Here is a 20,968-nt window from a genome sequence, read left to right as displayed (position 1 = left end):
GGGAAAAGATCTTCATCCAGCACTTGCTGCAGTTGCTCTGGAGAAGTTGGTGGATTTAGGGCAACTTTCAGTGATCAGGAGGAAGGGCAGTAGGTGACATTTGACACCATACAGTAGGAGCAAGCTCATTTTAAAATCACTTTGGATTCCTGCACCAAGCAGAGAGGATTGGAAGAACCTACTTTTTGGGTCCTGGTTTTACATCTGGTATGTTCCTACCCACTTTTGTTACCCACTATATACTTTCTCAGTCTCTGCTATCTCCTTCTTGCTTATACTTCATCAACCTGGTAAAGAGAGAAGCACAAGTCTCCTCCAGCCCCTCTGGCAGGCTGTGTAGCAGGGAGACATTCTATGTGTTTAGCTCTAGAGAGAGAAAATGTAACATCAGACACAAAAGTAGTTGAGTCTGCACAGTAAAATATACCATCATTGGGAAAAAGACCCTTTTCATCATGGTGGGATTTCTCTCTGTTACTGTGAGAGAGTGTGTTCCTCTTAGTGGAAGTCTCAGTTGACAATGGGAAAATCTCTGAGAAAATGATGTAGGAAATGGAAGCCAATAGCTAAATAAACAGAGCAGTCTCTACTCTTTGACTCTCAATCTCCTTTCTGTAGAAACCAGCTATCAGACATCCATGTTGGCATCTAGAGCATCATAGTTTGACTTTGGTGTTGCTTGCACTCAGAGCACTGAGCTTTCAACCCACATTGTACTGATCTCTTGAGACCAGAAGCTTTTCCCCTGCTATCCAGCCAAGCTATTCTTCTCAGGACAGCTGAGGGGATAGAAGTGTTGGAAAAGAAGACAGCCACTAAGTGTCCCACGCCTGGGAAGCAAGAGTAGCGAATGTTACTGCTCTGAGTGGGAAAGTTTCTGTTCCCTTGTTTTCAGCTGCAGCCATGTGGGTTATGTGACTTGTTAGAAATATCAAGGGTGAATATTGCTGCTGGAAAGAGAGGAAAAGAATCCAGAGCTTCCCCTGTTTTCTAAAAGGAGGGAAAGAAAAGTGTTGAAGATTAAAAATAGTGTATGTAAATATGCCCTATTGACTGCTCAAAGGGAAGGGGGGAAGTGCATCGTTAACATTACCAGGCGGGTGTTTGAAAGTGTGGGAATGGACCACTGTTGTTACTAATTAATTTTCCAAAGCTTCAGGAGGTCTCATTTACATTGTATGCTGCTGCGGCCATTTGTTGGGATTATAATACTTCAACAGCAGCACTTCAAGTGAAAACTGGCGGCTGCATGAAGTGTTGTCCATAATTGACTAGCTCCATGTCTTCACACAGCACAGAGACAATGTTCCATTATGTTATCCATTGACAGTATCATTGAAAAGATTACTCTCCTTAAAGCATCTGTCAACCTTGATTGATTTACAAGGGACAAAGAACTGAAAAGGTTTGAAGTGCGGGTACAATTTTTGCCACCGTTTAGCATACATAATGGTTCTCCTTTGATGTCAAAAAGCTCATCTTCTATTAATAATGCAGAGGGCTTTTGAATGCAGGCTACTTGTATGGAGTTCCACACTAATAACCTACTTGCTGTGAAATGGGATTCACTTTGGAGAAGCAGTCATTTGTCTGGGTTTTACATGTTCAGAATGAATCCCAACTCAAAGGGATTTCTTTCAGTGCTCTGCATGATTGCAGCTGAGCCCGGCACGGGTTAGAGGAAGCAGGCAAATCCTAGCCTGCTCCTCCAGCTGAGAATCTGGCAGAAATCATGCAGCCAGATGCAAAGGAGCATGAACAACAAGCCTAGATGATGCGATCAAATGCCTTGTGCCATTTTGTCTGGCAACCTTCTATTAATATACTTTAGGGTGCATTTCATGCCTGGACTGCTTTCTTCACCTGTCATTTCCAATAGGCCTTCTTATTTAAATGACAGCATGCAAGGGAGATTGGTGATTAGAACAGGGGACGGATAGGGGATATGCGCCTACGTGTTGTTGCAGGACCAAAGGCAAGTCACCCAGCATCTCTGTACTCTGTCTGCTGAGCAGAACACTTAACCTCACAGTACGCTGGAGGGCTGAGTGTGGTTTGAAGGTAAAAGCTGTGAAAGGAGCCAGGAATTCTTGATTTGCATGTGGCTTCAGATACTGGGGCCTGCCTTTGGTTTGGCTGTCAGTGTGTGAAGGGAAAAGTGAATGAAAGAAGGACTAGGAAGGTTTGCTCTCAAATACATGAGAGAGATGCTTCGGCAGCTGCCTCAGGGGAAAAGGACAATTCTGGAAGTAAAACATTTTATGATTTCAGGGTTTAGGAAGGCTTTTTATAAACACTGGGGAGTAAATATAATCTGTATGAAAACTCAAACAGTGAGAGCTGACAAGCTCTTCTGAAAGGCTGACTCACCGGGTTTTCAGAAGCAGCTGTTGACACCACGTCGGAGCACATTACACATCAGCCACGGCTAGGAGTTGTCGCAGTATTTGGAGGGATGTTCTTCATTTGACCTTTCTTGTTCTGGAGAGTGGATTAGTCATAACAACCAGATACAGGCACTTGAATGTTTCAAGAACCTGCTAGTCTTAGGGGTGGCTAATTCTGACCTTTGTGACAGTATGAGAGGAGACCATCTGTTCTCTCTGGTTCATTTAAAAGAAGCAACCACAGCCATTCATGGATGGCTTTATCATTTTGTAAAGATTGATTTGCTTTGCGGTGAGATGAAAAAGACTAGCCAGAAGAACTTGGCTTAATCTTATGATTGTTTTTTGTTGTGTTTTTGTTGTTGTTGTTGTTATTGTTGTTTTTTTCCTTTTGACTCAAAACTGGTCCTATTTGGGACACCTTTGTGCTCTCGTTTCATTTTCTTGCATTCAACCTTCCAGCATAGCAGCTTCCTTTGAAATACTCTTTGTCATCTTCTTTAGTGTGCCGTGGCTAGCCGAAGACCCCAGTAGTGACTTTGGATCCCATTGTGCTGGACAGTGGGTAACCCTACTGAGAAAGTCCACATACTCTAAAAGCTTCCAGTCATGTCAGGAAAGAGAAAAATAGCAGGTAGGAAGGCACTTGCTTGGGGAAATCAGAGAATAAAACCCACATTTCCCAAGTGCCAGTATCTTTGGCAGGAGTTCACATAGCCTTCTGCATGATTTAATCCACGCTGTGCACTCAATACTAAAACCTCTGAGCAAGGACCCACCCAATTTCCTTTTGGAACACTCCAGTGTCCTAACGTAGTGACCTAAAACATATTTTTGAGAGTGTCGTTGTCTCAGCAAGATGAAAAAACTCAAACATGGAACGATCTGGCCCATTATCTTTTGTTGTTGTTGTTAAAGCTGACTTGTTGTTGTAATTCATTTGGGCTCTTTTATCTTGGATGTCTAAATTTGAACAATCAACTAAGGGATTTGAATCTATCTGTATTCTCTGTTGCTTTCCTTTTATCCACATCCTCTAGGTCTGCTCTTCTCATTTCCACAGCACCCCCTTACCCATCCAAGCCTTCTTAGGGGAAGTGTGTTCCTTCCAGCAAACCACTGTCTATCGGTGGCAGCCCTGACTAGCTGTTATCACTTTCCCTGGCTAGACATCTCCTTCTTAGTCTTGTGATCCATATTACTAATTCCCATGCATTTTGAGTTGTCTCTGAAGGAAGTGCTGGCACATGCGCCAGAGGGAGCAATAACAGCTGGTGAACACTGAAGGAGCAAACTCAATAATCTGTTCTGAAATAAAGAAGTGCCACTTTGTGTTGCGTGTGACTGAGTGGGGAATGGGGGAGCAGCGAGCAGGTTTCTCAGACCTGGAATTCATCCTGAAGTAAAATCCAGACTCACTCCAGCCACCATCTCCTAAATACTTCTCTACTGTGCTGGCCAAAAAGACCTTTGTCCAAGAAAGCATAAATAAGTTGTGTTGTTGCATTTGGGTAGTTTTGTTAACATCATGAAAGCTTAACAGATCTCCTCAGAATCTTGTTAAAACTGGAGGACAAGAAATGATCCTCCCTCCTTTTTTTATTGTCTTGTAGCAGGGCATTTCCAGGAAGATGAATATAGCTTTATTTACTTTATTGCCCCTCTGGGATGCATTTCTGCTCGCTGCTTTGCTTCTTGGACAGTTTCTCCATACATTTATTATTTATTCTTGGAGGCTGGGTGAGGAGAGAGAGGAAGCATTTGTCTGGTGGCACAAGGAACAGGCTGTAAAGCCTGTGCTTTTCTGATCATGATAGATTTTGGTCTCACTAGACAGTCACAGCTAAATGAAACTGCTCCATTACTGCTGAACCAGTCCACTCCTCTTTTTAATACAGAGGGATGAATTAATTTGTATTGCAAAGAAAAGTAAAAGGAAGGGGGTAAAAGTGTTTGAGGAAATGTTTTTTCACTGCCTTCTTGTTCTGTTGTTTATGCATATAAGTTGGCAGCCCCTTTTCCACCCCCCCAGAGGTAGAAATTTTGTCTAGATGCAGAAGAAATAACTTTTCGTGGTAATTTTATGGCATATTTTCCTCTTGGACAGTCATTATTTTTACCTAATGCCAAGGTGCTGGGAGCAGTTGACAGCCTCCTAGAATGGCACAAATGGAAGGAGCTCCTTCACATTCAAATGCAAGCCATCTCTCTTGCAGAGTGCTGCAAATTTAGAGCAAGAGGTAATGGCCTTAAGTTGCACAAGGGGAGGTTCAGGTTGGATATTAGGAATGATTTCTTTTCAGAAAGAGCGGCGATGCATTGGCACAGGCTGCCCAGGGAGGTGGTGGGGTCACTGTCCCTGGAGGTGTTTCAGAAACATGGGGATGTGGCACTGAGGGACATGGTCAGTGGGCATGGTGGGGTGGGCTGGGGTTGGACCAGGTGATCTTAGCGGTCTTTTTCAGCCTTAATGATTCTAAGATTCTATGAAATGTCACTGCACTGAGACAAACTGTGCCATGAAGAAGGGTGGAAGGTGGGTCAAGAACTGAGAAACTAGCCCCTTCCCAGGATCTCTTTCTGTATATTATCACTTTAAGTATGTGAGACATTAACATATGTAGAATAAAACCTGGTTCAGAGAAAAACTGTTTCTGGAGCAGTCAGAGAGTGCAGGAGGACCAGATGTACTGTATGCAATGTCTCCTCAGGAAGGGTTGTAATCTCCTGCCCTGGATAGACAAGAGAGCAGAATGCCTCTGCCACACAGCAAACCACTTTTTCTGTGGATTATTCAAAGCAACTGCATGTGTGATGGTTGTATTTGCCTTTCTGCTTCTCATTGTCCTAAGTTTCTATCATTTGTATAAATGATTATGAAAGCATTCCCAGGAGACTGCACACATGCTCATAAAACTATTGTAAAGAGAAACATTGCAGGCTATTGCTAAAGGCTATTTTATTGTATATTTTGTGGAAATGTCTCATTTTCTACTGACAAATAGGGAAAGTGAGAACTCCAGAGACACAAGTTATTTTCTAAATGGTGTGATTATTCTGTAGAGCTTAGACTAGAAAATGCCAGTTTTGGCATCTTTGGGGAAGGATGTGCTCTGGGAAGCAGAGGTTGCATTTTTTTTTATTATTTTTTATTTTTAAAAAGGAAAGAGATGAGGAGGGAGGAAAGCAGATCTTTTTTTCATTATTACCAGCAAGCATGTGCAGATCCCTTACAAGTAGGAGTGTGCTTTGGTGCCGTACTGCTTGGGAATCTGTGTGTGCAACTCATTTCAGTGCACGTAGATGGGTTCTGGGGAACATTAGAACAGGCCAAATGCCCATGCGGGTGCTGCCAGTGTAACTGGTCCAAGGTGCAGAAGAGAGGCAGTGGAGCTGAATGCAGAGCACTGTACGGAGCAGAGCACAGATTACCAGCTGGGAGAAGACAAGTGCAGCTCTTACAGGTGAACAGCCAAAACCCTGAAGCGTGAAACCCGGTTGGTTTTCTGTCTTGAAAGAAAAGCTAATTTGGTCGATTTAGTTTTGAGGCACGAACTGAGAGCTTGTAAAGCTCCCTTCTTCCAGCCCCTCTGTTAATGGCCATGCAAATATGTGTTTTTGTCAGCAAGCTCAAGCAGGCATGACTGAAAGACACTTGGGAGGGATGGGAGAAAGATGTGGTATTCCTTCACAAACATTGGAGGGATAATGGAGACCCTGAGGGAGCAGATGTGTGTGTGGTTACAAAGTACTTTTAAACTGTTATTTCTCTGAGGAGAGCTGTGCTTTAAAGGCTGAGAATGTGGTGCTAGGCAGGTTGTGTTCACGGTATTCCTACAGTGTGATGCTGATGCTACTCCCAAGCAGTAAGAAGAAGGAAAAATGAGCTCAGGCAGTAGAGCTGGTGAAAACATTTTAGGATTTCAGAGAATCATAGAATCATAGAATTAGCTATGTTTTGGAAAAGACCTACAAGATCATCCAGTCCAACCATCCACCTACCACCAATAACCCCACTAAACCATGTCTCTCAGCACAACATCTAAATGTTTCTTGAACACCTCCAGGGACAGCGACTCAACCACCTCCCTGGGCAGCCCATTCCAGCGCCTGACCACTCTTTCAGAAAAGTAGTATTTCCTAATGTCCAGCCTAAATCTTTCCTGGCACAACTTGAGGTCTTAAGATTTCAGTTTCAGGCTTTTCTCTTTCATGTTCTTAGGAATTCCGGGCAAACTACTTCAGATCTCCTCTGTACACCTCTCAGACTTCTGCAAATTGAATTCTCTTTTTTTTCCAGTTCAGAGAATATTCCCTTATTAAACCCAAGGCTTGCTGATCACCTCAGTGCTCCCTACCAGGCACAGAAGTTATGAAACAAAAAGCTGTTAACTGTGGAACTGTCAGAAAGATGTAAGAAAACTCTTTCCACAAGAATATCAACCCAATCTGGCTCTCCATGAAGGATCTGGAAAGCCTCCAAGTAAGGGGGATCCCTTTTTTGAAATGATCCTGAACTTTCCAAAATCTCCTCTTCCTAGATCTCAGCAGTCACAAATGATTTTGAGATGAAATGCATTTCTCTCCTGTGCATCAGAAACATGGCAAAGCTGCAAGGTGAGATGAGTCAAGGAGCAATTTTGAGCTGTGTTCCCATTTCATCACATCTCTGCTCCCAGAATTCTTCTTCTTTACCTGCTGCCTCCTTTAGATCATCCTTCCATCTGCCTTTGAGGTTTTTTTTTTTTTAAATCTATCTCATTTCAGATGCTATCTGCAGCTTCTTTGCAAAATAAATCACAAGAGGGCTGCCTGATAGCAGCCTCCTGAATGCTATGATTTCCATGTCTCCAGGCTCAGCTGGCATGTAGTTGATTGTCTACCACTGAAAAAAACCCTCTCACACATATGCTTTCCAGTCTATTAAGAGAGTTAATGGAGATGGTAAGAGATGGGTGTGAGGAGAGAGTTAAGTTGGCTTTAGAAGTGAGAAGTTTCCTCAGTGCTTGTGGAGAAGTAAGGAGATCAGTTTTGCTGGTAAGATAGCTCAGTGAGATAACAGCTGCGAGAGTGGCAGGCTCAAAGCAGTGACTGCTGGACATACCATGGCAGTAATTAGCTCTATCCATATGGGATAAGTGAGCTGCCAGTTGCACCCCTGTGAACAGGCTAACAGAAAAGTCACAATTGGTAACTGCACTATTTACAGTCTTCTGTGGCAAAGATTTCAAAGTCAGTGCATTTCTGCGCTCCCTTTCTAACTTCCTCAGACTTCAATAAAGCATTCTAGAAAATGGGAGTGAGTGAGTTATGGCTGGTAGTGTAAAACTCTTCATTGAGATAGATTTGACATCATCTGGGCTCCAGTCCATTTCCCAACGGCACGTCTATTCTTCCTTGATGGCAAGTATGTCATTCCTTTTTTCTAGAGCACTAACTACTAACTTTTTTATTATCACCCTTTTTTGCTACACTGGGGCAGCGAGTTGAGGGCTTATAGAGGTCAGACCTGCTTTAGAAATAAAGTTTGTTCTTCAGCTAAGAGAGCAGCATCAGTACAGAACTGTGGTGAGGTTGTAATCGAGTCCTGCTTTCGCTTGGCCACTGCTTGTGCTGACAGGTGAAGAGCATGAAGCAATTTGTATGTGTAATCCCAGTTTATCCCAGTAGGTAAAGTGCTTACTGCTCACCTGCAAAATGTGCAAAAGATGTGGAGGGTTGTTTTGTTTTGTTTTAAAGAAGAGATAGCTTCAGTTGTGAAATAAAGCTTATTTCCCAAATGGAAATGGCATAAGGTGACCCAGCATATTTTTAATTATGTGTTGTAATATGAAACCATTCTTTAATTATGAAACCTCTTAGTTTTTATGTCTCTGCTCTTCTCCAGGGAGGATTTCTAACAAGATTCTCTGACTTCTGTGAGCACACAATTGAACATGCTATATCCTTTTGTAGGGTTACTTGACCTGCATCAGCTGTCTGTATAGGCATAGGGGAGGATCTCCTTATTCTGAGTTTGCAGATACTCTCTTTGTAAAGACAAGTATTCTTTGGGAAAACATTTGCGTGCACACTAGAACTCAAGTTTTTGAAACCTTATGCACTTTCTTTCCATTGGCACATAAAGCAATCAGTAGTTTTTCAGTAGATGTGAACAGCTGGTAAAATGTATCTGTTGGATTACAGGAACCCCTTAGACCTTGTTAAATCAGAAACTCATATTTCTCAATCTGTTAGAGCCTGTGACCAGATTTCTGTCTGGTTGATGATTTCTCTCCTAATTCATTTTCTGAGTCATCTTGTACTTTGTATTTTCCTTTCTTGCTGGGTTAGAGAAACACCTCAAGATTGATTGTAAATGATGCGCGGTCTATAGCCTGGTTCCCATGCTAGGAGCCTAGTAAGGTCTGACTGTGGTAATGCCTCAATACTTTTTCTCCCTAATGCGTTGAGCAATTTCAGAAGAAAACAAAGATACATTCCCCAATAGCTCTTATATAAGAGAGCAACAGTTTTTGTACCATGTCCCTTTCCCCTGCCATCAATGAAAGGTAGAACTGATGCTGGCATCCATCACCAGCTTGACACTGAGCCTGAATGGTATTTCAGCCCTCTTTGGCATCTCTTTTTCCACAGAACTGTGGACCCAGATTTACTGGATTTGCCTCCCATTTTTCCTCTTGTGCAACCAGAGGATTTCTGATGCTATAGCAGGACAAATCCCCAGTGAAGCCACATAGTCACTGAGCAGAACCACTCAGTATACACACCAGGAAGCCAAAGGATGGACTTGGGCACGTTCAGTCTCAGATACAGAATTTTGCTGTTTTCTTTCTTTGTCTTTTGGAGCTCCTCTTGTACTTGGATATGGACATGCAGAAATAGTCAGTAAACTGCCTGCCCTTACTTTGTGAATATGGACTGCTCAGGGTATTAATTCTATAGTTCCTAGCAGGACAGCGGAGCAGCACCAAGAAACCAGGGATATCCCTCAGCTGTATGGCAGCTGCCTAAGCTGTTGAATTCACTGTGGATCACTGTGTGGTCGAGTGTCCTTACCAGCCAAGAGACAAGACTGCCCTGGAGACAGTGATTCTAGCACACTGAAGTCTGACCAAGGGTCAAGAATGTGGTGGTGTTGTTGTTGTTTTTTCCATGAAGACTACTCCAGTAAGGAATTTGCATGTGGATTTTTTCTGTGTTTCCTTCCCATGCATCTTTTTGCCACAATTGTCCAATTGGTTTATGAATTTCTTTGTGCTGCCTGGATGATCGTTGTCATTCCCAGTGGGAAAACCGATCATACAGAAAGGGTTCAGCAGAGCATGGGGAAGAGGGATGAGATCTGCGAGGGAGGCCTGGGAAATCTGCCACAAATGCCTGAGATGCAGAGAGTGGTTCAGTACACCTCAAGGTTCCCAATTTTGTAAGATCCAGGTGTCATTTTCTGGTGTGTTTCTTGTCACCAGAATGTGGGGGAATCCTTCATCCTTCCTCCTCCACTCCTTTAGCACTGAACTATCGTTACTTGGCACCTCCTAATCCTGAAGATAGCTAATTTGTGCACTGAATTTTCTCACACAAGCTAGGAGGCAGAGTCCTTCTGTGAGCTTTAATGTATCTATGTGTTTTAATAATGAATTACTGTTGATTTTGTACAAATATCTCTATTTAAGAACTTCAAAGTATTTGGTGTTTTTCTTCCCCAACTCTGCCTCCTCTGATTTTGTACTTTTTGCTGCTGCTGTTGTTGACACTCCCATGTGATTCAGCCTCAGAGAAATAAATATTTGTTTAGCTGTTCTCCTGCTGTGCCTGCTCAGTGCATTTGCTTAATGATGACTTCAGTTCAGCTTTCCAAGAGTTTTAGAGCAACAGATTCTCCCATAGAGAAACAATAGACTCATTTTCAGACATCAGTACCTACATTCTTTCCCCATCTCGTCGCCCCTTCTTCCCCAGAGTAAAGTTTGATTAAATAAATGTATATGCAAAAGGCTATTTCCTTGCAATAATAATACATGCATTTTATCCTCTTTGTTTCAGTATTATCAGTTGCCAAGATCAGTTCTGGTGAGGAATCAATGCTTATATATTTTTCCATTCCATTTATCTTGAGTTGAGACAGTGAGTAACAGATTGAACTCAAGCAAGTACCTGCAGCCTGACATTGCCATTACTTGAATTTTCTTGAATTTGGAATTTTCTTATTTTCTTCTAAAACATCAAATCACATTCTTGCTTGTAACATTGTTCTATATCCAAGCCCAAACCGCTATTTCAAAACCCTCATGTGTTCATACTTGGAAGGGTTACTTTATATTTCTCTATCTCAACCTGCTACAGTCAAATCAGAGATCTTCCTTTTTACTCAAGATTTTTTTTCCCCTGGGAACTGCACCACTACCTGGCAAAGAAATGAACAGATTATTTCATTCATGCCATTGCCACTATTTGAAATAATTTTGCACAGGTGAAACTGGAACTTTTCTTTAAAAAGAAAAGAGAAAATTACAACACCAAATAGCATTGTAAAAAATCCAAACTCTGGAAAGATCCAAATTTTGTTTTCTCTTTTTGGCTGTCTAAAAATCCTTCTTCAAATTACTTAAACCACTTACACTTCACTTCTGAAATATGGCAAGTATAATTTTGCCAATAACTAGATCCAACTTGTGAGCTATTTTCTGCCAGAAAGCAAAAATCACTTCAGTGAAGTAATACATCAGACTCTTTCTTCATCTATTTCCAGCTGATGAAGTTTCAGCTTATAGCAGAGATTGTTTTTTATTAGACCCTGAGTACATGACCTGGCACTTGTGCAGCTGAGTTTCATCTGACTACTATCACTCTAGTCCTTAAAATCATCCCACTGCTTTTTTGTATGATATTCAGAGCCTCCTCCATAATGATGATTCATTCCACAGTGTGTCATCAGCAAATTTTGTTGGCATGGTCCTCCTTTACTGTGCCAAGAACTGTGATGAAAATATTATGTAAGATTTATATCAAGAATCATCTCTGAGAAATTCAGCTAGTAACCTTTATCTAGTTTGATTGAAATTATGGGAATTACAGCTGAAAAAGGACCTCAAGTCCAAACTGGATCCCAAAGAAAGATGAATTATACTTGGCAGATACTTGGCCAATTTGTTTGTAAACATACTATTGTCATAGATACTCAGTGACAGTAAGTACCCGAGCTTCCTAAGGACAGGAGCGCTTTTGTCCTACTGCCTGCCCTGAATCACTTCTCCAACATTTCTGTTGTTTTACTTGTGCTGAGCACAGCAATAGGCTTAGCTCATTTTTCTTGTGAGTGATGCTTGCTCTTACAAACCACAGTAACTGTGTTCTGACACGTTATCTTCTTATTTTCAGCTGGCTCCATACACCCAAATTCACCAGCTGATGCTTTCATACATTAAATGTGCCACCACAGACATTCATTTGAACATGAAGCTCTATTCACTGAAATCAATATGCTTGCATTGCAAGGAAATCTGCAGAGTATTATCATCTTCCTTTCCATTTCTGATCTTAACTTAAGATACAGCTTCCCCCAGTTTTGAGGTCTCAGTAGTCATTTGCAGGCTTCTTTTGCAGGAGGTCAGAAAACTTTTCCCCTTCCAGACTTCCTCAACTATTTTATTCCATACAACAAATTAACAATGATTTTCCCGTCAATCCTTAAGAGTACCTTACCTCTCTGTCCCACAGGTATTCAGACCATCCTCAAAGATTCTGCCATGCAATTTGAAGGATAAAAATAGGATACATATATAGCAGAATAAATTCAGTGTACCTTTTACCACAATATTATGTTACCTCTAAGACGATATCATGCTTAGAAAGTCCTGCATCTAATGCTAATAAGAAACCCAATTCCATCTTATTCTAATTAACCTGGAAAGCCTTCCTTTTTATAACATGAGAGACTTCAAAACATTCAGAATGCTAATAAGCCTACAGGTATTTCCATTCTTCATACCTTTTGGTATACACTATTCATCAAGAATTGTTGCTCATTTCAATATTAGCGTGATTCTGCTGGTCTGTAGGATTTTAGCATTTTGAATGATTGCATCTCTTGTTTATTTTTTTTTATAGACAAGATAAAGAGCCTTATTTTCCCTGGTTTTGATACATACGTAACATTATGTTAGTAAGAAAAGACGCAAGTCTTAAGGTTCAGTCGGAGAATTCTGGGTAACTCAGATAATTCAGCATGGGAACAATGACTGAACTGTAAACTATATGCTGAGGGTCCTTTATGTTTCTCTTTTCTCTGGCAACTTAAGAGTCTTAAAGCAGGAGATATAAAGGTTTTTTATGCAACCAAACCTAGTCGGATCTATGAAGTTTAGGGTTTTTTGTTTGGTTGTTTGTTTTTCTTGCCCTCAGTGATTGTTAGGTTATGCTAAACCCAAACTGACTCACTCTAATGATTAGTAGGGTTTGGTAACCAAAATGAAATCAAATTCCATTTTTCTGTCTAGTTGGTAGGAACAGGCCCTGAGACTTTGATTAACCTGACGGTGAGCTCCCCTTTAGTATCCAGATAGAATCATGGAATCACCAAGGTTGGAGAAGACCTCTAAGATCATCCAACCCAACCGTCCACCTACCACCAATATTTTCCCACTAAACCATGTCCCATAGTACAACAATGTACTGTCATGCCTTCAAAGGAGAACTAAAACTCATTTATGGAAATACTTGGAATCCTCCCCCTCACCCCTCAAACAAATAGTAATAAAGCTGCATGGTTCTTAAAGTCATTTCTTCAGTAATAGCACTAAGTACTGTCTTTAACACTGTGCTACTAGTGCTGTACAACAGTGCAGTATATTTTTCCACCTGGGGAGCAACACCCAGTTAACACTTAAGTTAGTGAAGTGGAAATTGGTGTGACCTAATTTAAGAACCAGTCAAATGTCCTAAGTGAGAAAGTTTCACTAAAATGTAAATACCACTGTATTTCTATTTTGCTTAAAGAGTCCAGGCTGGTGAGGATGGTTGTGATATAGGAGAATGCAGCAGAAAGAAGAAACCCAATATCCAAATAATGATCCGGCTTAACTTTTAAAATGTAGGGTCTAAAGTGTTCCTTTTCATCTCATACTTGCAACAGGCTTTCTCTAAGTGTTATCCATAAGGGGGGAAGAAAAGCTAATCTCACTTGTGAACTGAGATTAATTTTGTGAAAGTTTGCAAGGCATTTTTTATAGTCTGTGTGCCAGAATCGTATTTCCATTAATGGTCTCTCCAGGCCACCACTGAAAAATACTGCAGTCTCAAATAAGGTAATTGAGATTTGGCAACGTGAATTTCACTGTTTTCTATTTTAACAGACTGCTTCCCAACCCTTCCCTTGCTCCACTCGTGAACTCTCTTCATGTCTCTGTGTTCTTTCTCTGGCAGTCCAGTACGTCCTTCAACCGAGATGCTGTGAAAGCAGGGACAGGCCGGCGTTTTCTTGGTGGGCTGTTAAATGATACGTCCTACTGCTACACCCTGGAAGTCTCATTCTACAGCTACATCGTGAGTGGAACTACTGCTGCTGTCCCTTACACAGAAGAAGCATGTATCCTTTTGAAATCCTGCCTCCTCTTGCAGAGCACCTGAACTGAGCACTTAAGGTAAATACTTCTATCTCAATAAGAGTTTGCTGAGATAGGAACACACAAGTGGAAATGTGAGTCTGCTCCTGATGCTTTAATTTCCCTCATATTGATCCTCCATACTGTGGAAATTCAAGAAGAGAAAGGCATATTAGATCAAATAAACCATTTCCCTCTTGTAGGAGATTGTCTCACACACTTATTATGGAAACTAGTCCTGGAGAGCCTCTGATCCATTCCCTTCCACAATCTTCTATTTCTTTCTTCATTTCTCTCCTTATTCTCTCATTATACCTGCGTTTGTATTATTGTTTTAATAGCAAGTTGAAAGTGCATCTTTGGTACTGAGTTAAAATAACTTCTCTGTCTTTGAACTGCAGCCAAAAGGCTCTAAAGGGTTCATTAGGTTTTGCAGCTGCCTCAGGGCCAGATCTTTAATACTGGTTGACAAAGAAATGGAAAGCGAGCTCTGCAAATAAAGCTGACAAAGTTGTCCACATTTCTGAGGACTTGTAGGTGCAATGTCTCACTGCTTAAAAGGCACATATCCATCTGGCTATCTCAGTGTATCCAACAGTTTGTAGAATTCTGGTCTTATGACCTTTTTTTTATCTTTTTCTTTTCGTCATTGTACTTAATCAAATAGCCACTGCCCGTACTTTAAGCCTGGATGTCTTGTTTTGCTTTGTCATTCTATCTTGGTAGCTTATGGAAAATAATTCTGAATCATTTGCATGATTATTTTTTGGTTTAGCTTTTCCATGGAAGGTAAAATCTGGGGGAGAAGAGTGAATATATTAACGTTACTTAGAAGTTTAAAGCATTTGGAATACAAAGTCCTTTTTTTCTAGAAATTCTAACTAGTATGCCTGCGTCTTGCCACTGAGGACTAAATTTTCATGTTGGTTTGGGTATTTATTTCCTTATGTTGGTAGTTTGGCCTTCTAAGATGTGCCTTATTTTCGCTTTTAATTTTCCTCCTCACTTAGCACCCTTTGTACTGACAACTGCTTATTTCTCATCTTATTTATCAAGAATAGCTTTTGCAGCAAGGAGTGGGAAGAGTCCCTATACAAATGAGATCATGATTCCCTTGAGTATATTCTTCTTGATGACTTGCAGGTCATGCTGGCTTAGTTTCTTTTTCCAGAAGGATTCCAGAAGGCTGTCTGCCCATGTCATATGCTTTGCTGTCATTTTGCCCTGGTAGGTTTTATTATTCCCTTTTTCCTTTTCAGTGGGATTCAGGAGGGCTACTTATGACAGCTCTTCGTCAAGTGTGCAGCTTCCTAGTTTGAGAAAGAAATGGAGCTGCTTGAGGCAGACTCTGGGCGGGTCCATTCTACCACAGGAGTGGTTGGATTTATGCACCTCGTATCCTGGCAAGGGAGAAGTTTTCATCTCACAGAAGTGACTGTAACCAAGAGTAAAACAATTGCAGAACCTTCCCATTTAGCCTGAACAACTCTTCCAAGCTATTTGCAAGTCAGTGATTAATTAATGCTCAGATTTTTAATGGACCTGAACCAAAGGCACAGCCAGTCAACTCGCATTGGCCTCCAAGGACAGGCATGCTTCTTTTAACTATCTAGCTACAGGCAGACAGCAAGTCAAGCAAATAAATGAAGAAAATATAGTGGGCCCAAATACTGTGAATTGGTAGGGAAAGTATTCAGGAAATCTGCCTTTGAAGATGTATTTCTTAGGACTTTTTTTTTTTAATTTTCTTACAGGAACATCCCATAGTGATGTTATTGGTTTTTAGGGTTTTTTTTGCTGTTGTTGTTGTCTTGTTTTGTTGGTTTTGTTTTGTTTTGTTTTGTTTTGTTTTAATAAAAACTGGATCAGGATGGCTGGAATTGCTCAAATTTCCTCAGAATTATAGGCTGAGACTCAACTTCCATGTTAGGGAACCCACAGAATTCATGCAACCCACAGTCTTGAATACAGACTACATACTCCATATTCAGAAGTGAGCTATACTGGCTCATTGAGAATCTACAAAAATATTTATTTAGCCTAATGTTTTCCTAGAGTTGCCTGGTAGAAATAAACCCATCTGACAGGTGAGAAAACTGAATAAACTGTGAATAGTCTTCTGTTTGCGCTGGTGGCATGTAATTCTACCTGTCAGCCTCTTTCCTTTACAGCATTCAAGGCAAATAAGATCAAAGTACCACCCCTCTTTCATGACATTGTAAAAGTGTATGATTTTTTTAAAAACTTTTCATGTTCCTAAGGGGTTAGGAGCTATGCCACAACCTCTACATGAGCCTGTATTAGATATGTTTCTACAATGGATAAGACTATGCATTTTGTTCAGACTTGCATGACTGAAGCACAGTAATTATTGAAATAAATGGATAAACACCTTACATACAAGAAAATGGGAGACAAACATTCAACGCAATAGTGTTATTTGAATTCTGATGTTGTGTGAATTGTACCTCAAAGATTCAGCATTTAAGGGATTACATCTGGTTTGTTCTATAAAAACAAAGAGCAGAATTCACTTTAAATGAAATCTGGGAGTGAAGGACCTTCCATCAGTCTATGCAGAGGCTTTATGTCTTGGGATCTCTGCGGTGGGATAACAGCATTCTGTGGAGTGTTGAATTTCTGTTCTCTTCTAAAATAAAAAGAGCTGATGTGGTTACATGAATGTCTCAGGCCTCAATTAGCATTATATCAGTGATATTTATTGCTGGAGTGCCTCTTGTGCTTTGCACTATGAGAATATTGCATCAGGTGTAACTTCCTGAACATCCTGTTATACATTCTTTCAGAGGTTCGTATGTGCCTGGTGGGTCTGTGCCTAACTGATATGTACCTGCTTTACAGGAAACATTAGGGATATGTTCTGTAAGCCTGGCTCTGCAGAATATCCTGTGATAACATGCTGTAGATAACAGTGAATGGACTGTGTTTCGAAGGCATAATAAGAGGATTGTAAGCTTGTCAGTTTGTTGCATGGAAGTAAGTGGACAGAGAAATGTTTAAAACCCTTCTCACACACACACACATTTGGTGGTAACTGATTAAAAAGGCAGCATAGCAACAGTTTGCTCAGCACAAAGGTAAAGAAGCTTTAACATGAGCTGATATGCTTCCATTAAATACCATGTTTTACTAGGTATTTACTGGGCTTATGACGCAAGGCATGTAAACTGTTCCATAGCATTCACCACCAGCAGCTCAGCTGCTGAGCTGTCTTAGGTACACAACAGCCTCATAGCTGGGCAGGGAGCAAAGGATAAAAGAGAGGGAGGAAGGATGAATTCGCAGCTGCAGGACTCTGAGCGCTGCTGATAGCACACCCAGAATTGCTTTCCTCAATAGCCACTGATCAGCAGCTGTCACAGCCTGACCTAAGAGTGGCCAGTAAAGGAGCCTCGCATCAACAGTTTTCACATCTATTGGGTTCATTTTGTCAGAGTGTTTGAACTGGATCCCTGCTGCACAGCAGGCATCCCATAAGAGAGCATAAAAGGTTTCACTCCTCCAGAGCCTTGCCAAGAAGTAGCAGATAGAAATGATGGAGACAAGGCAAGAACTGATGTGACTGTAGCCTGCTAGCTGTAGGGAGGATAATCAAGATGGGTGGGTGCCACAGTTGTCACTGTGTCCTTGGCTTCACTGTGTGTTTTAATCTTTATGGTAAGCTTTCCCTGAGTAGGATAAGCCCCACCCAAAGACAGGCCTTTAATCATCGATTCATATAGATTTACTTGTTGACATCACTTATGAGTGGAGCAGGAGACTGAAACCCTGTACCGGGGGTCTGATGGAATAATTCTGCTTTGTATGGCTTTTCTAAGTACATCGGTTTACCTCTTTGATGTAGCGTCCTCAATATATAGAAGGAATTTAATGATGCTTCTTTTGTCTAAAGAGAAACAAAATGAAACTACGCTTTGGAAGTCACATTTGAAGAACACAGAAGAAACAGACATTACTGATATTATCCCAAGATAAGTCTTATCACATTACAAACAGCTGAGAAATGAGATTGATACTATAACACTGTAGCTGAACTGACTTGTAAAGATGTGACTTGTTTTTGCCATTTCACTGTATAAATTGAACTGGAAGCTTTATATTCATTAAACAGGGTACAGTTGCACTGCTGAACTCTTACGTTTATGGACATAAAAGATGTCTTGGTGGCTACATCTTGTGTGCACACTTGTCAGTACATGCAGAAAGACAGCTTGGATTGGTTGGAATCTCTTCAGGTGTATAACAGGTAATCAAATCTTGATTTGGTAATCAAATCACTGGGACAGCTGGGACCCAGCTGGCGTTACTCTTATTCTTCAGACTGTCAGCCTGCTGCTTGACCACTGGGGACTTGAGAAGTTAAATCCTCTGGAGGAAAGAGTCATTTGCTCCTATGCAGATTCTTCTTATAGAGTACTTGGATCTCAGTGAGTGCCTGTCCAGGGGACAAGAAATCCGTATACAAACAACAACTATAGTAAAAGCATCTATAACCTTTAGAGCTTCATGTATCTGCTAGTCCTCTAGGGCAATGTATTTGGAATTTATAGCTTTTTTTTACATTTCTTTTTTAGCAGCTGCCTGCCTTGATCCTCACAGCTGTGTTAGTGGTATCCTTAGAAGATACTCACATGCCAGATTATAGCCCTTGCAGGTTCATTCCCACCCCGTAAAGTCAACATTACTAGCAAAAGTCAATGAGATATGCAAGGCTATGCTGATAAAGCCGAGGGAGATCCTCAGAGGTTACCCAGCGTGGCTTACGTTTGAACTTGAGTTAGAACTTGTTGCCAAGATGATTTCTAAGTCAGGCGTATACTCAGAAAAAGGCCTCCAGAGGTCGTCTTCTTTATCCTTCCTCTGTTAAGCTCCTGGAAAACAGGCTCCTTTCTGTGTGGTGCAAAAAAAAAAAAAAAAAAATTAATCATTCTTGATTCTGCAGAGATTTCCCTAAGAGTGACCTCCTTGCACATCATCAGTATTTGATTCTTTCTCAGTACCAATGTTTTCAGCTGTCTTTGAGGAAAGAAAACAAAATCCTCTTTCAAATCCCCAGTCTGTGTGAAAGAGTGTCAAGGTTTACAGCCACAATTTCAAATGCTCTTAATATTACTGGAAGCATAGAGTTAAATTATAGAGTTGTAAAGTTACTTTATAGTGATAATGCTGTCAAGCATCAATATCTCTGCCCCAGGGCACCATGGAAACTCAGTTAATGATATAAGAAGCTGATATTTTTCAGGGTTGCAGCTGTTGGCTCGTACCCAGAAGGAATCTGTGTGTTTGTTCATATCAGGTATGTACAGGGGAACCTGCTCAAAGGAAATTAACAAAAGGTGAAAGTCTGTTTAATGAAGTGCAGTGTAACCAAATTGAAAAGCATTGTATGGTGTTGCCATATACGCACCTCTTTCCTCCATAGACTTCAATACAGTGGACAGTGCTGTAGAGAAATACTTTAAGAAGAGGAGTTGGAGGGGGTGAGGAAGTGTTTGTTTGAATGTAGATTTGTTTATCTCGTTGCCTGTAGCATTGACTGTATCAATCTATGCAGACACCATCTGGGAGTATCAGTAAAGAAATGGAAATTAAGGCAAGTGACTACAGTCGAGTTAGGAATACCTGTAATTTTTGCAGTGGATTTCTTAGCATGTGTGTCCCGACGTGCTTTGATAGCCTTAGATGAAAGATGCTATAAAAGTGCAAAGTGTTATTATAAAGGTGAGGGTTTTTTTTTTTTTCTTTTAAAGAAAGATATATTTTTTTCAGAAGTACAGAATATCAGTCTTGGAAGGTACCTTCAAAGCTTTTCCTGAGTATTTAACCATATGATTCCTGTTACTTTTCAGCTGGGAGTCAGGCATCAAATACTATGCATGTGAATGGGAAACCATCTTGCAATTAACAGCTGCATTCAGAGTGGTCTTACATACTTGGTCCATTTCTCCCCATGTCCAGGTGCTCTGCATATTCTCTGTGCAGTAAGCATTCACGTGGATTTCTGGCAGGAAGGAAGGCAAGCAGGTCAGACTTGAGAGCTGTCAGTATTTATAAACCTAGTTGGGAATAGGGACCTTGTGGACATCAGGAGCAGAAGCATCTTACAGAAGCACACGTGCAAATCGTGTCCCTACTTTCTGTCAGCTGTGTTCTATTCTGTGCTGGCAGAGAATGTGCTCTTTGGCCCAGGTAGGGCTGTATCCAGTGACATGAGAAGACTGATACGTCTAAGCCAGCCAAGATGAAGAAGCCCAACTCCGAAAATGATCTTATATCCAATTCAGCCTTTGGGGTTTCTCTTGAGAGACTGCATGCTAACTCGTGCCAGACTGCCACTGAGGCTTTACTGATTGAAATCCTCCCCAGTGCTTTCCATCCAAGCTATCAATGACTTGTGGTTGCAATAAGGCCAGCTAAACTAGTGGGCTGTAAGCACAAAACTCTAATTCAAAATGTTTTTCTTGGTGGTATAAAAAATCATTTGCCTGTTAGTAATAAATATTGCTACATTTTTCCACTACTATTTCTTTTACACATAGGAGAAAATAACTTCATCCAGGCACAAGTGATGCTTTCACTGAGTGGTTAGGAGGTTGATTTACATGAGGGATTGCAGAGTTGTGGCTAATACAAACAAAGGGAAAGCTCCCTCTAGGCACTGCTATCCCTTTGGAACTGGCTCAAGGTCTTGAACGTTTCTCTTCTGGACTGGCTTTTCTGTAAACTTGTATTTTTCCATTGTCTTATAAGCAACTTTGACAAAACTAAGCATATGGAACTGATGGCGAGGCTCTTGGGTACTCAGAACGCTACACAAATGCTATTAGGCACGTAGTTAAAATAATTCTTTGGTAAATGTTAAATTCCTATTAGTAACACTTGCTAAACTTAAGTGCAAAGGAAAGGGCAAGGCTAATCTGAAAGGCAATGGAGAGCAGGGCTTAAGAGATATTAACA

The 20,968-nt window shown here is 40.9% G+C and overlaps 1 protein-coding gene across 1 annotated transcript in view; it reads left to right on the top strand.

The window, feature by feature from the left end:
• Nucleotides 1–20,968, top strand: part of LOC110402371 (cytosolic carboxypeptidase 6-like) — an 865,976-nt gene that overhangs the window by 769,633 nt on the left and 75,375 nt on the right. Inside the window, exon 12 of the mRNA XM_021404385.1 lies at nucleotides 13,812–13,974. Coding sequence (XP_021260060.1) covers nucleotides 13,812–13,974 — 163 coding nt within the window. The remainder of the gene's footprint in view (nucleotides 1–13,811; nucleotides 13,975–20,968) is intronic.

The sequence above is a fragment of the Numida meleagris genome, chromosome 7 (genome assembly GCF_002078875.1).
Source record: "Numida meleagris isolate 19003 breed g44 Domestic line chromosome 7, NumMel1.0, whole genome shotgun sequence".
Classification (NCBI taxonomy): Eukaryota; Metazoa; Chordata; class Aves; order Galliformes; family Numididae; genus Numida; species Numida meleagris.
Note: the sequence above shows the minus strand (reverse complement) of the source record. Positions and strands in the feature narration are given on the sequence as shown.